The sequence below is a fragment of the Melopsittacus undulatus genome, chromosome 1 (genome assembly GCF_012275295.1).
Source record: "Melopsittacus undulatus isolate bMelUnd1 chromosome 1, bMelUnd1.mat.Z, whole genome shotgun sequence".
Lineage (NCBI taxonomy): Eukaryota > Metazoa > Chordata > Aves > Psittaciformes > Psittaculidae > Melopsittacus > Melopsittacus undulatus.
The window spans coordinates 152069976-152087371 of NC_047527.1; the positions used below are offsets into that span (position 1 = coordinate 152069976).

General features: G+C 38.0%; 1 protein-coding gene across 1 annotated transcript in view; it reads right to left on the reverse strand.

Moving 5' to 3' along the window:
• Positions 1-17396, reverse strand: part of ULK4 (unc-51 like kinase 4) — a 118241-nt gene that overhangs the window by 15607 nt on the left and 85238 nt on the right. The window contains exon 33 of the mRNA XM_034060710.1: positions 10708-10813. Coding sequence (XP_033916601.1) covers positions 10708-10813 — 106 coding nt within the window. The remainder of the gene's footprint in view (positions 1-10707; positions 10814-17396) is intronic.

The following is a 17396-nucleotide window of genomic DNA, read 5'->3' on the forward strand; positions in this document are numbered from 1 at the left end:
AATCCTTTCATACCTATCAGCAATTAGAGCATTCAACAAAGCTTTCTGCTTCCAGCTGAAGAAAACGTTAGAGCAGATGTACTTCCTCGAACAATGCCACCAGCAACAAATCCCTCGGCCTGGCACAAAGGTTTCTCTTTGTTCCCTTCTGTCTGGTGCTGTCTGGAGAGATTTTTCCCTATTTGCATCACACCTACACAACTGACTCCCCAGGGATGTTACCATATATGCATTCCCTAGACTTTTCTTCCTTCATTTACTTATAGAGTGGATGTGGTTGGGCTTTTTGCCTGTTTTTGAACAAAACTACTCAAAGTAACAACATATTGGGAACTAGAAATGACACCAACAGACTAACCAGAAAACGTATTTCATCATCTTTTCAGATGTTAATGATAAAACTCAAGAATAATGCTGAAGAAGGAAACGCAGGACTGTACTCTGATAGATCCTCTCACACAGGAATTAGCTCCTGAGTACCTGAGGACTTAAGATAATCCTTCATGTCATAAAGATTCTTCATAAAACCTTATTTACCTATTTAAACCCAGGATTTCATTTGCATTCCTTGCATCACAGCCCTACCACTCAAGGGTTCCTGTTTTCAATGACTGAAAATAGGCAACATAAAGCAAATAGTATCTTTAGGGTAATGACATTTTTAAAAGAGGCTTGCTGCTTTTCTTGTTATTTTTGCTCATTATTTGTTACTGTTTCTGTTTTAGGAACTATTTGTGCTAGCACTATATTATTATTGACAGAAGAATATACTAGGATAGGAAATTAGATCACCACTGATTTATATGAGCAAATACAGCATACCTATGAACTGTAATGATGTTGCTATTCACAGTGTTGTTAAGACATTAACAGTGTCTCATATCAGCAGTCAGGTTTGATTTGGCTGGATATCATGCTGTTGGCACCACAGTCTCCCAAAATACTATCTGCTCCTTATGTTTTGTAAGTAGCTGGGAACAATTAGACGTTTACTAAAAAGGGTAAGTGAAAGGCACACACAAAGGTAGGATACACTGCAGATGTGCACACGAAGTTTAAATGCTCCTATTGGGCGGCTTGTGAGACTGGACATGAAACAAATACTTCTTTTTCTCTTATTTATTCAAATAAGACTTTTCCTCTTCAGAGATGAATTTTAGCGCCCAACAGAGCCGTAAGATTTGCTGCCAGTTCTGTCCCTAATGCAAATATTGTGTACATCACAAATAGGCTGCCTTTTTTAGTTGGGTAGCACAAGGCCTTTGGATGCACGTAAAATCAAGTGCTATCATCCCAAGAGCTAACTGATAATATGGTGCCCTTGAAGCAGACCTACATACTCAAATGAACCTTCTAGCTGCAAGACCTGGGGAGGGATGGAGGTAGGGGTAATACAGTGACTGCATGGAGCTTACATTTCAAATATGCAGTTGTGCATATATTAAACACCTAATTCACATCCATTTCATATGGATTTAAGCATTTTTTTGGACACAGTCCTTCAATATGTCAGTTGTGTCATACTTGCAAGAACAACAACCTTCCACCACAAAAAAGTTAATTAAATAAGCCAAGACTGTAGTAAGATAAAATTACATTGTCTGGACTGGCTATTATAAGGAGTTATAAGGCAAACTCTATAGCAGCTTTTCAGTTAGGTATTCTTCTCCATATGTCTTGAGACACATGAGAGCTTGTATTCCATTCTGCAAAGCATAGTAATTCTATGGCTTGCTATACTTCCAGTCAGATCCTGATACACCCTATTTCATCCTTTACAGGGTGTCAACTGAAATAAAATGCCTTGGTTTTGTCAGACAGAAGTTAGATGATACTTAGGACATTTTCTAAACAGCAAGTGTTAATGATCTGCATGAGGAACAAGAATATTTAACAGAGCACCTTACTCTTTGCCATGCAACAGTCTTTAAAACCTCCTTTAAAACTAGCCTGAGATACTAGCAAAAACTAGATGAAAAGTTCTTTACTAGATTAAAATCTGGGGTTATTTTGTTAGATTAGGACTTCTTTGCTTTGCAGAGTCTTGTAAAGATTCAATAAAGACTTTGGAATTACTGCTCAGAAAGATCAAGCCTGCAACATGTAATCATTACCATGTGATAAAATACAGGGGAAATTCATATCCTGAGCTTAACTTAGAACTAGAAATTCTTCTAAAGAGATAGCTATTTTAATAATAGACTTCCTGTCACACAAGATTAAACCTTGTTTATCTACTTCAAATACCTTAATGTGCTTCTGCTTTGGCATCAACTTTCCTTTCTACCAAAATCTTTGAGAGACCACAAGCTTTGAGGACTGCCTTTTTGACAGAACCTGTACAGACCAGGTATGAGCATCCTCAGAATGCAGATACAGCCCTAAACTGTTGTCACAGATTGACAGCATTCAGTAGCTTTGAGTTCTTAATTACTCCAGCCAGGCCTTCAAGAGTCCTTGCACTGAGAGTGATAAGGACCCAGGAACCTCCCTGAAGTTTTCAGTTTTAAATTGCAGAAATAAAACACAGATGTCAACTGTTTCCCATATATATTCAGCAAAGAACAAGAGTAAGAAATCTATACATTTCCCTATTGGAAATTCATGCTCTTTAAGAAAAGATACTGAATACCTTTATTCCTATTCCTCTTGGTCTATTTACAACTAGTCCAAAGATCAAAAGCAAATGCTGGAGTATCAACTAAGAGAAATGTGCTTGTGGTTGTTACAGCAAAACTGAATCCATGCCACAGTTTCCTGTATTATTCATCAATTAAGTTTACAAGAGAAATGAAAACTGACAACTAGTAATTGCAACTGTCTAAGGTGGTCTTGGTGTATTTACACTTACATGATCAAAGACCTTAAACAGAGGTCAGGATGTTACATGACAGTAAATCTGGTTTTGCAGCTATGACCAGATTAAATTCTGTAGTGTTAAATCTACTCTGCAAGGTCAAGTGTTTCCCAAACAACTGTTAAGATAACTTTGACCATCAGGCTCTCTAATTTGCTATCATCTGGCCATACCAATAATGACATATTTGATTAAATCTCTAAAATCTAACCACAGACTTTTCACCTCAGATGTTATTATCCTTCTGATTAAGTGGCTCAGGCATATGTCTTATTTTGTTTGCATGAATGCTTATTCTACTTTGACCTCCCCATGGTTTTCAACCTTGCCACTGGGATCTTTGAGCTGGAACCCATCACACTGTGATCATGCTGTCACCTCAGACTATAGATAAAGTGACTTACCTAATGCTCATCATTAGTACAGCCTAGACCAACAGAGCCTTCATTTGCCTTCAGCACATCCACCTGATCCCAACTATCTTATCTTGAAAAGACTACACTGAGCTAAGTCAGCTGGTACAGCTCAGTTTATTTAATCAAGAGGCACTCCTGGCTCTGAAAGAACTGTAAGCCTACATGTCTTTGAATACTCTATTGCATACCTTGTCTTCCCTATCTCAATAGGACCTACACAATAGAAGCATGGGTCTACTGACACTGGGCTGTGGAAGAGCTTGTACCTCTTCTGTGTACGTGGCAGCTGCTGGGAGTAGTGGAGCCTGTGTATACAGTAACAGACTGGCTCAGACTCTTGGGGAAGTTTCTGCATAAGCCTTGGAAGGAGATCACATCAAGTGGTTTGGTCTACAAGGCTATCTCAGCCCAAGCCACTTAGTTCTGAAACATAAACAGTGAACTATACCACCCTCCCAAACAAGCTGAACTGGATCCTGCTGCAGATCTGATGCTTTAACTGAGAACCTGGATTCCGCTTTGATCAAGGGCAACTGATTTGTTCAGAGGTGAAAAAGAGGTTAGAGTTTTCCTGAAAATAATTTAGAAGAGCAGACTATCTGGCTGAGAGCTGTGACAACTACTGAAAACATCTAAAAGAAAACAAAACCATCAAGCCATTCTTTAAACCAGTGAAAAACCTCAGATTTCATTTATCTGTCTGCTATATAGATCTGGTCCTGCCAAAACTGGTGCTTGTTTTTAGCAACTGAGAAAATGGATTTCTTTTGGTAGGATCATGTAAGTGCACCTGAAGAAGACTATTATCCCTATGACAAGAGTAACGATTGATCTGGTTTGATTTTGCGTCTACTACTTTGTATCTTTACACTTACCTGAAATTGGCAGTGATACACTGTGCTCATACTGAGACTGTTCTAACAGCTAGAATAGAAAGTATATGACACTTCTACAACCTATGGTATAGTAACTACATTCAGATCCAGTCTCTCTTCAAATACATAGTTACATTTTAAATTTCATCACTTAATATCATCTTTTAACTTACTAATTATAGCTGACAAGCTACACATGGACATCATAATTAGATTTTCATTTATTATCTGTAATAAATAGTTTGTGTCATCACTAGTTAATTTGTAGCTAACACGATCGCTATGCTTTTACTTATATATTTTCTCTCAAGCTGATCAAATGAACTAGTGCTAATATATGCAATTTGAGTTAAGCTTGATGGAAGTACTAGCATGATGTCTAATGATCATGCCTTACTAGACTGCAGAAAAAGCAGCACCTACATGAATGTAAAGATGACCATCTCTAGAGGGGTGGAAAATAGAATCAGATTTTGGCTAAGTGGGTGAGAAGGAGCATAAGGCTTTGAAGATTTCCTCCTTTTTCACAATCCTGTCATTAGGAAACTCAGGTATCCACATCCTCAGATGAAAAAAATCAACACCTTCCATTTTAATATATGAATTTCATTTTCCAAATGGGTTTTCTGCTTTTAAATGTTATTGGAGCAATCATTCAGCCAAAACCTGAAGTCTTTGTTTTGTCTAGGAATTGGATAAGCACAAAAAATGTCCATTACGGGTGGTATATTGAAACATAAAGATAGTCTGAGTTTTGAAATGGCTATATTTATTGAACTAACCTCCCACTGTTAAAATAAACTGATCAGTGATGCCATCAGATTTCTGCATAGGGCCCCTGAGACTAGAATATCATGGAATGAAAAGATTTTGAACCATTTTTTGTTATCATTTCTTTCTCTTCCATCCATTAGGTGTTTAAATAAGATATCTTAGCTGGTTTAAACAGGCAGCTATGCTGCAAGATGATCCTACTAGGAAGCCTACACCCCAGGCACAGAAAAGACCTGTCCTCCTTTACAGTGCAGCACTGGTGAGACAAGACATAACAACCTGTTGAGCCTTTATTAACTTATTTTATCCTTTGAAGACTTAGCAAGCATGCTGTGACATTCTGTGCCTTACAGATAGGGCTCTCAACAACAGGCTTGGTTCTACTTCAATGGCTTAACTGTTTCTCACAGCAATTACTGTTTCTATTTCCATGCTTTTCAGGTGGCTGTATTGATGAACATCACAGGATGACACACCAGGTTGTTTTTTCCTCAAAGACTTCACTACTGCTATGCTATTTTGACATGATTCCCACTTATCTTTTATGATACCAGGCTTCTAAGCTTATGTGTGTGATGTTACACATTTCCCCCTGAACACCTGGCATTTTGGGTCAGAAAAACATGTCCTAATACAGTTAAAAAACATTCTGAAGTTCATAACATCATAGAAGAGACTTCCTCAGGCTCAACCACCACTTCCCATATAAGCCGTAACTCAAACAAACAGTGACACACAAGTACTATACCATCTTTAGATGTTCATACAGACATCTCTGTGCTCAAGAGCTGAGCTAACTACTACAGTTCTGGCACAGAGCTACAAAAGGCTTCCATCCCTCATGGCAGAGGCTGTAAGGTGCACACTTCCTAACCAAGGGACTTTCCAAACGATACAGGACAGGAACTACAACTGCTCAGAGAAGATGATACAAACCTGCCTGCATTTATTTTTTGTATTTCAAAATAATTTCTCACTTTACATTTATTTTACTGTGAGATATTTTTGTTTCTAAATGTTGATTAAATGCAGAAAAATTGGTTTTCGGTTCTTACTCATACTGATTTCTCTAACTTACCTTCTCTGCCAGACTTCCCATCCAGAATCACAATATGCTGTGTATGAACTAAGCTTTACATTTTCTTGGAGTGATGTACAATAAGCAGGTCTAAAGTATTGCCCTGAAACAATACATTTTCTACCTTCAGTCACTGAACAAATAAATATTCCTATATTGTATCCTATGTGAGTTTTGCAGACTACTAAAAAACAAGCAGATGGCTTCAGAACCAGTCTGAATGTGTGTCTGATTTCTTCACAAACTAAGTCTGTGGTTTTGGTTTTAAGTGCACACTAATTCATTAATTTTATAGGATAACTACTGCCTTTCACTTGCAAGTAGACTTCTCCTGCATGACTAATCCATGGTCCTCTTGATCACTGTCAGAGTGAGTTAGTTTCTTGCATCTTGGAAGAAAACCCTGCAACTTAGAAGCCAGGTACTCCAACAACTCACTTGTATTCCTAAAACCCAAGTCTCATGCAGTGTCACACTGACACCTTCTCCATGTGGTATGGGACTACTGCATAGGTTGGTGCAGCATGAGGAAAACCTGAGTTGCCAAGTTAGTGCTGCCTGCTTTTATCAACACTGATGATTTAGCAGGAGAGAGAGCTGGGTAGGAAACCAGAAGCTTTCCCTAAACACTGTGCTGTGGGCAGCACAATCAAATGCTTTTTGGAAACTGAAGCTGAAATCCAATTATCTGTGAGGAAGTGAAAGGTAGAAGATAGAAACCTTCAGGATCTAACTAGGGAGTTCAGAATTCATTGTCATTTATCAATCATTATGTTAAAGATATGTGTATGTTACAGACTGATACAGGTTTTTTGCCTTTTATTTCCATGAGAAAGGTTAAAGTTGGATGTTGGTCTCACGAGTGCCACTTTTGTGGCTATGCAATATTTAACAGAGTTTAACAATACAACGCACAAAGACATTTGAAATCTAATTAATCTCTTGACATTTGACTAAAAGTCAAAGCACTGAACCACAAGATGAATAAGGATACCTCATCCATGAAGGCTGATCTTTCTTTCATGAGGTGCAAATGAGTTATCATCATCTGACTACAAAGTTTATTGCAGATCTCTTCCTTTTTAATAACTGTCCCTGCTTTAAGCACCTAGTATGCTTTCTTAATATGATGTTGAATGTAACACCTGCTGTAGCTGACATTCTACATTTCAATCAAAGGTCCTTCCTTAGGAACCTCAGTTTTTACAAATACTACTTGAAGTCTCATGCACTAATAATAGCTGTTGCATTTTGACACCCTTCAAAGACTATTCTTATTGTTCTAAAACCCACAAATTCACTTCTACTTTAGTTCCTGAGATTTCAACAGCATTAACACAGAAAGTTTAGGATTTGTTGTACCATATAATAGAAACTGGTTTTGAACATTCAGACAAGCACCTTTTCTCACACTGCTAGTGGTGGCTACTTCAGGGACAGTAGTCAAAAACAGGGTAACAGCCATAGAGCCTGAAACCTACATTCAAACCTACATGACCGTATTGAACTTTATACATAAATCATCTCCTTAGATCTACCTTCCAACAACCTGTTTTGCTCATTTCTTCAGAATGAGGATCCTGCTTTGTCTTGTGTCACCCAACAATAAGGATGTGCTACACTGGGAGCTGCTCCCATGCACTGATTTATCCTGTGTGGTCATTACATGGGTTACCCTCCATAGGTGTGGAACAATACACTGTTGAACTCAGTGGTTACAAACCTAAACCAGAGGACTGCAAATATCCTAAAAAGCAAATGGGTGTGAATACAGAACAGACCAGGGAGATATATTCATTAATAGATATTAACAGGCTTATAAGTAAACCTCAGGATGCTACGTAAGTGTATAAGTTTTATGCTTTGTAATTTAGTAAATGCTAATGGAAACAGAATTCACAGATGGCAGGTTTTACCTCCACCAGTAAGGACCATTCAGTGCTTCTTGGCAGCTGAAGAGAGGTGGAAAGAAATCCTCGTTGCTAATATCGGGACTCTTGGAAACAAAATCCTTGACAGGACTGACCACCTAACCTAGGCTCCTTACAATGTTTAGCAAGTACTTAAGGTTTTCAATATTTTAAGCTCCATATATACATGAATTATCACACTGTAATGGGGAAATAAGGGAAAATGATGACACATAATACTCTGTCTTTAGCCTTTTCTTTTTGAAGACAGCAGAATAGCTCATGAATGTTGAATGCCTTCATTAACAGCATAGACACAGACTGTTAATAGGAGTAAGATGCACCTTCAGCAAGTTTCCAGGTGACATTGAAATGAGGCACGCAGTTGATGTGATGAAGGGCTGGGCTAACATGCAGGCAAAACTCAAGAAGCAGGAGAGCTAAAACAATGGGCTGCCACAAACCTCTTTGAGTCTGACAAAGGCAAATACAAAGCTGTGCACCTGGGAAGGGATAAATTAATGTAATAGTACAGGCAGAGGATGAAAATACATACACCATGTGGTTCACTCTCCTAAGTGAACCTACTTGGCTGCCCTCCCTCCTCTGGACTTGCTCCTGTCAATGTCTTGTTATAGTTTGGAGCTCAGAACTAGTTGCTATTCTAGATGAAATCTCACAAGTGGCAAATACAAAAGAATAATTACTTTTCTCCATGTTCCAGTTACTCTTTTTTATTACAGCCCTCTGCCTTTATTCCTGCAAGGGCACACTGCTGCCTCATGTTCAACTTTCCTATGTGGACTCCAGGATGCTTTTCTGCAAGATGGAGCTTAGTTTCCACTTTACCAGATCATGTTCTTCTCTATCACACAAAAATCATTCAAAAAAGGACAAGTTGAATATCAAAGACAGTGGCAGAAGAAGTTTAATCTATTTTCCTGTAGTGAGCACCATAGATTTATATTGGTAATGGAAAGGATAAAATGCCCTCTAGTTTGTATGGAATAACTTTGCTCCCTTTTTCATCCAAAGGAAAGCTTGAAGTCTACAATTACAAGATCAATACCTTCATAACAATTCCTGCAAACCAAATTTCAGAAGTTCTTGACTTGACATTTGGGCCCTTAATCAATAAAGCCCTGGCCAAAATCCAGGTTTCCAGGACTCTGAAGATTAGCCAATGGGGAAAAGGGATGAGAGTCTTACTTGAGATTTATCTGTGGCTGCTGTGTTGTTTTTGCTAGTCAGGATGCTGAAGTTCTGTGAGCCCAAGAGTGTCACCTAATCACTAATAGTCTGACAGTATTACTGGAGTAATTTATAAAATAGCACAAGAAAAAGGTAAAAGACTTTGATAATGTTTCTATCCCACTTTTTTCATTTGGAAACTAGCATGATGGAAGCAGCACAAACATCTAAACCCCAAGAAACCCCAAGCATTTCTAAGTGTAACAGGCAATTTGTTGATAAATAACCAAAGAATCAGAATCCTGTGAACCATCCCTCTCCAATTCAGACATATTCCCCTCTCTTTTCTTTTGGCCTTATTCTCACACCATTAGCCTCAGAATGGATCTAGCTGAAACAAAGGAGAGGAACATGTTATTAGCTACACTGTGTTCCAGCTCATCTCCTGCATGATGGCACTGTCCATTCAATCCCTTCAGAGTGAAAAGGACCAGGAATTCAACTTTCCCACGTTTTGGGTGAGTGCTTTAACTGCTAAGGTAATTACAAAAAAAAGGGCATGGCCATTACCACGAATCTTGATGGAGTTTTATGCTGATACGTGTGTCTCATATCTAAAACAGTGTTCAAATTTCCTTATCACCATCAGTGCTTATGCTTACACCATTAGTTACACTATGTCTCGTCTGGCTACTTCTCTGATGTGATGACTACAGAAAAGCTACACTCCCACGAAATTTCCCTCTTGCATCCCACCCAATCTTTTCCTAGAGGCTTTCAAAAGGTTTTCTCTCATCTCTTGGATCCACAAGAGACTTAGCAGCCTCTTCAATGTCCCCCTATGCATAAGTCTTCCTTTTCCATCTGCAGTATGCTCTATATTGTTACACTAGTATCCTAGGTCTTTGATTTATGACAAATGATATGAACAGTAGCATAGATCTGTATTGCTGGATGCCAGTCATTAACAATAAACAGAAGGAATTCTCTCTATGTGCATATTTCTAAAGAAGTTGTTGAATTTACATAGATTTCCAACTGTAGAAACTCTATTTTGTTAAACAGATCAAGTTTCTAAATAAATGGATCTTCAATAATAAACCACAGTGAAATGAAGACATGGAATGGTTTGAACATGAAGACATCACAGTCAGCTTGGGCCTCACCCCACTAGTCTGTATCACTGGATTGGAAGAGGAGCTAGGTTTTTTAGAAGCACAGAAATATTGTACAATTTATTCTCTCACAGATGTGAGTAGTGAGAAAAGGAAGAAGGTGCAGAGGCTCTCTCCCTGCATTCTGCACTGCTACGGTCAGAGCTCTAGCCCACTCCTTTTCAAAGCCATCCTTCCTGGGCATAATGTAACTTTCAGCCAGCAACTCTTTTGTAACCACATTTCCTTGGAGGAAAAGGTTTCTAAAAGTTAAGTTTATAATCAAGTCAGTAAGGGAGGTAGATGAAGTGATGAGGAGTACCAGTCCATTACAATGCAATTACCTAACAATCACTACAGAATACATTCAAGTCTACAGTTTCACACAGCGCCAGACATCACAAAAGACCAGGAAACATCTATAGTAAAGAGAATAACTAAAGACAACATACCTTCTTCAAAGAGTAACATCATGTTTGTGTTTTTGTTAGCAACCATGTTATTCAATAAGGCAATTACAGTTTGCATTGTATTCCCAAGGATACTGTCTTGGTGTTCCTGTATAAAACACAATGAAAATCAGAATAAAAATAATCTAGTTTTCCTTTTGCAAGGTTAACAGAAGACTATTCATTTTAAAAAGCAACACTAATACATAAACAATACTTTTTCAGTTCCTTAAAGGTCAACATTTAAAGTGCTACAAACCCAGCCAAATCTCATAGAAGCCTCTATTCAGCTTCACCCTGTATTAGTTTTCTTTGTACTAGAGCACTTTAAACTGGATCATAAGGAGAACAGACAAAGAACAACAGCTCACAGCCTTTTGGAGGACCATTAGTTTCCTACCAACCTCCTTTATATGTGTGTATATATATATATATATACACATATATATGTGTATAAATATATTTTCATATACATATATTTATATCTGGGCCAAGAGGCCCAAAATTATATTTACTTTACATAGAACTTCGAGATGTCATTTCTGATATCTATAAAGAGCACAATAAATGTCTGTTCCTCTGAAGGTTTAATACACAGCCTGATAAATGGAAAAGCAATGTTGGAAAGTATAGACACCACATTCTTCAAAAGATAAGGTAACCAATAGAGGAAAGAGATACCATAAAGCCATGGTACTAAAAATGAATTTGAAGTTATTTCCTACAGATAGGTGAAGGGTAAGAATCACAGTTTTTCAAGAGATCAACATGTTTATCTGGTAGTCTATCATCTTATTCACTCTCCTAAAGAACATTCAGAAAACAACAGAGAAATAGTAAGAATGATTGTTACTGAAGATAACGATACATCCACTGAGAATATAAAATTCATAAAAGCAAAGGAGTTTTACAAGTGCCAAAATGAGAGCTGACTCACATACTGTCTTTGCAAGTACAGCACTTCCATTACTGCCCCATATATTTCAAGTAAATATTTTCTAGTCAAATTCCCTTTGGAGATACACAATTACAAGACAAGCTGGTAGCTGTTTCCAATAGTGATCTTTTGCATTCAGCAGGTTAATAACATTAAAATGAAGCCACCTTTGCTTTTAATACACATAATTTATACAACTGTCTACTGGAAAACTAGCACTGATGCTTTTATTTATATCAAAGCATATATAACAAAACTTACCTTCCCCTAAACACACATAGACTAGAATTCAAGATGGGAATGCCAACACTTTGGGGAAGGAAAATGTTCTCTTAGCAAATAAAATAATCTTACAAATGGCATACTCAGCTGTACTACTAGAGTTTTAACACATGTATTGCAGATGGGTTTTGATAAGATACTTGTTAGGTTTCAAGAAGCTACAGGTATGTTTTACTTAGATAAGCCATCACTGATTGCTGTTAGGCTCGATTTTATAGGTTTATATAAAAGTATTTAACTTCTCCATAACCTATCAAGGAGCAAAGCGGATCTGATTTGTGTGCACAGCACCACAGACTGCGGACACTTAATGAACAGTGCACTTGACAGCTTTAATAAAACATAGCCTTTGCCAGCAGAGATAATTAGAATTGAAGCAGCAAAATTCTAGTGTTTGGCAACACAGATGAAACAACTTCATTAAAATGTAGAGCTTTGGTGAATGAAAGGCAGCAAAGCATTGGACCCTGAAGAATCAGCCTTCTCAAAACTAATTGCTTCAGTGCTTAAAAAGGACAGCTAAGAAATACCAAGGGCATAACAAGGAAATACTAGGATAAAAAAAAGGAAGTATGGAAGATAAATCAGGCTTTTCAAATAGGACTACACTGTATTTAGGCCATTAAACTTTTCATTCTAATTTTGAAGGGTTGTAACGTTAACAAAAGAACTCGGTTGAAGTATTCTAAAAAGCCAGTTAGGTAAAAGGGTGTGAATTAGAAAAGTGGGAGTACGAATCTTGGCAAGATACTATGGCTAAAGCTGCTATTTCTTGTCCTTTAAGTGGATTAGAAATTAGAACAGCGTAGGCAAACTACAGTATTTTAATTACACTTTAGATAACAAAAGAGATAGCAATTGTGGTAAGAGGCTACCAATTTGGGAGACTTCACATACAAACCTCCTACTCCTGTATCTAAGAATCCAGAAGAAATCATACTAAACACTACATTAACAGATACACTTTGATTAAATCTAAGGAGATAGATAGATAGATAGATAGATAGATAGATAGATAGATAATACCCCACTATCAGTATGCAAATGTATTCTCTTACCATGCCAAACTTCAGATTTTCAGAGGCCTAACAATCTAATCTTTTTATTCTGGAAGTCATTTGATACATCCTTTGCATTTCCCAAACCTCCTTGTTATCTTGGACACCACCATGTCATTTTATCTGTGTCAATGGTCAGAATCTCACAAGGCATAAGGAGAAAAGGTGACATTTAAAACAAACAGAGCTCTAAAGAATGTTGCCTCTTTTCATTCTAAAGAGTGAAAAGTAAATTCTTCACTTTTAGAAGTAAAGCTTCTGTCAAGATCATAAACGTACTTCTCTTGCACAACAAACATTAAGAACTGAAAATATAAGTAAGGCCAGTGTTCTTTCTCTTCTTATTTTATTCACAAATCCTGTGAGAATACAACTTCAATGAATGGATATGTGGAGAACAACAGCATTGCTAACACCACCTATTAACAGAGAAACCAGTTTTCCTCCTTTAAGAGGTCCCACTTCATGTCTCAAACTTCTGGAAGTCGAATAAACCATGATAATCCAAGCAGGAAAACTTAAGAAATGAGTCAAAGATTACAAAACTGTCCTACATCAGGATACAGTTTATAAATCTCGTTCTTGAAGAGAAGAATCATAGAATGGTTTGGGTTGGAAAGGGCCTTAAAATTCCAACCCCTGATATGGGCAGGGACACCTCACACCAGACCAGGTTGTTCCAAGCCCCTGTGTCCGACCTGGCCTTGAACACTGCCAGGGATGGGGCAGCCACAGCTTCTCTGGGCACCCTGTGCCAGCGCCTCAGCACCCTCACAGGGAAGAGCTTCTGCCTTAGATCTAACCTGAACTTCCCCTCTTTCAGTCTGAACCTATCACCCCTTGTCCTATCGCTGCAGTCCCTGATGAAGAGTCCGTCTCCAGCATCTTTATAGGCCACTTAAATCTGTTCAGAGTTAGAGGCAGACAATCTTCAAGGTACAGATTTCTTGCTCTGGAGAATTGAACTTACTCATACCAAGGAAGATCCAGGCACCCTGGAAGCATTCATGCTGGTATGTTCTGAAGCAATGAAGCTTTAGAAGTAACTGATACCACCATGGTAGTAACTACATCAATCTGGAGACTCTTTGGAAAGTCTCAAGTGTAAGTGAAGCATTTGAACTGCAAAGTCACTTGGGAGCTGCAATAAGCCATTACACCAAGAAATTTCCATGCCAAAATATTCACTTCTCAGACTGGTTTTCAGCATTAATTAAAATCTAGGTCTTGAACGGCTTCAGAATGGCAGGCACCAATGAACTGACATCTTTTTTTTCCACATGGATTTTACTTTGATGTAAATGGCACTTTGTCACCTCAAGGAAAAAGGTTTAGATGAGTTTGGGGAATTTTCTGGTGACATTTTTAATTGAAAAACATAGATTCATTAGACTTACCCAAAGGATCACATTAACATTTTTGAGAGGAAAAGGTTTGAAGGATTCAGAATAGAACCTATATTTCTACTATGTCACTAGGCAGATAAGGCAAAAGAAATTATGAACTGATTGCTATAAGTGAAAATTCTACATAACAAAACACTACATTTATTCAGTGAAAAGGATATAAGGAAGTTCTCCCCTGTGAGGGTGCTGAGGCGCTGGCACAGGGTGCCCAGAGAAGCTGTGGCTGCCCCATCCCTGGCAGTGTTCAAGGCCAGGCTGGACAGAGCCTTGGATGCCAGTTGAAGGTGCCCCTGCCCATCGCAGGAGGTTGGAACTGGATGATCTCAAGGTCCCTTCCAACCCAAACCAATCTATGTTTCTATGATTTAGTCACTTGAGTGAAAGCATACATGTTTTCACAGGTACTATTAGAGAAAAGACACAGGCATAAAGCATGAACAGTTCTCATCACCCAGAATATTTAACTGGAAGACAGAAAACAGAAATTACTTCACTGGGTGTATAAAAAATAAAAGTACAGCACAGTGACTTTTTAAATGGCCCCAGCTCTGCTCCCATGGTGGCAATCACAAAAGTGCCAGGCAGTAGACAGTGTGAAAACTGATGCTATACAGCTATACTGAGCATTACAGGGTCAGCTGGTACCCTGCTGGTATTCCCCGAGATGCTCTTTGTGCACTTGTCCAGCACAAGCCAAGCACCACTCCTGAAAACTCTCTCTCAGTTGTTCAGACTTCAACTCCTCCATGTCAAAGAGGAGCAAAGGCACAACTCAGTGTCTAAAAGTTTAACTCAGATCTACAAGAACACAAGGACATCAGTTCTGCTTCTCATAAGCATTTGCAAAACAATATCAGATGCTACGACTTCAAAGAAAGGATAACTCCTGCTGCTACATATATCACCCAAAATTCATTCAATTTTTATGGGAGATTAACAGATGGATCAGTGACACTATTACAGTGATTAACATTGGCAAAATAGGAAACTCTTCTAAAAAAGTCCTGCTTCTTAAAGATGGGAAATAAGTCTGCATTTTATTATTGCTATTATTAACAAGAGGTTGGAACACCATTTTTTAATTGGCACATCTTTCAGGGTAATCTCCAAATGATTTATTACAGTTTTTTTCATAGCCTCATCTCACCTCTCCCCCCCCCAATGATTTCTATTTTGGTACCTACACATTGATTCAAGAAATGAGCTTTAGGAATACAGGTTTGAAAATTGGTATAAGTTATATAAATAAATCCTAGTTAATGACAGAGCTATATTCCAGTCATCTATATGTGTTTTCTTCTGAGCACAGGTTCAATTAAAATCTTCATGCTTTTCATCACTATTAAGGAAGTTATTGCCTGGAAATATAAGGAGATACTCTATAAAGGCACCGTGAACAGTGTGCTTTACAACCCACAAAAGACTGACCTTCTCCTCCCCTGCCATGTATCTCATTTCAGTACCAAACAGATACTAAATGATTATATGAGATTTATATCTATTGCTTTAAAAGGAGGACAGGATACACTAAATATGTGTATGTACACACATGAATACACACACATTTACTTGTAAATTATTTTAACTATGACATACAAAATTCAACTGAGTCTATGCTGGCAACACTGCATAATGACTGACTTGAAACTTCATGTTGGCTCAAGAGAGAGATAGATTTTCCATTTTCTCAAACACTGAAGACTTCAAAAGTGTTCCCAGTGTGTGCTGAGCACACTCACTACATTTTCACATCACCTCTAGTCCACAAGGGTTCACTATCTCACACCAAGTGCAAAGGACTGAAGTTCTTTCATTTCTCCTCATATTAAGTGGAAGTCCAGATCATCAGAAGCCTCTGCTACAACGAAAATTTAATACGACCAAAAGGAAGCAACTTCAGGATGAGACAATGAGAGATGGCAGTAAAACATTCTGCTTAGCAGTCAAAATACTGATTTTGAGCTTCAGAAACCCACCATCAGCCTTTCCTTCTGGGTGATTCTGAATGTGGGATCTGCACTTGGCGACTTCCCCTGAAGCACTCCTGACTAACAGGCTACTGGCTAAACTGGGGTCTACCTTTCTCCCCTGCCTCCAATGCTACTTTCTACAGGACTTCCACCGTGAACACAGAAAGCCTCTCAGTGGAACCTACATAGAAAAAGGAATAACACCATGAAACACTGAAATAATCCAAATACCTCATCCCTCAAACAATACACTCGAGTCCAGAAACCCATGGAGCCATGAGCATTTGCTATCAGCAAGGTTTTGCTGCTCTACCCAAGCTGTCGATCAACAAAGTTTCAGACTCCTATGTACTCAGAGTCTGAAAAGGAAATGGATACTATTAGATCAAAGTAGCATTTTGATGCTGAGAGGCATAAAATGTCATCGAGAACTGCATTTATTGTCACTGGAGGCCAGACAGACATTTTAGCCCATATACAATGTCACACAATGTGTCACTGCACTGTAAAAGGAAAAAAGAACTAAAACACTAAACCTAAAACCCCAATTAATTGGACCACTGGATTAAGACAGCATAGAAACATGTTTTATATGAACTGATTAAAATACTTGGTTAGAACACAAGGTCCTATTAATAAAGAAGTTAATTTTTTAATTACTTATAATAAGCCATTTTACAGTTATTAAGTATTTTTCTTTATTCAATCTATCCTCCCTGAATAGTTATTCATACTGAAAAATGTGTACAATGGATGTGAGAGGGAATAAAAGGATGAAAGAAGAAAACAGCTAAAACATAGCTGAAAAGCTGGTAACAGAAATGCTACAAAAGCCAGGAAGAGGAGAGTATGGTATTATTAGCTATTTTCATATCCTAATGGAACATGCAAGTTCCAGGCTGTTACTAAGAGTGGGTCCGTGGCAAAGAGCCCAAATGAGGTCTGAGAAAGCATAATGTACCTTTAATGATTGAAATAGCAAGAAAATTAAATCTAATCATGTTTCATTAAGCATACTCTAGCTCCCATTTTTACTAAA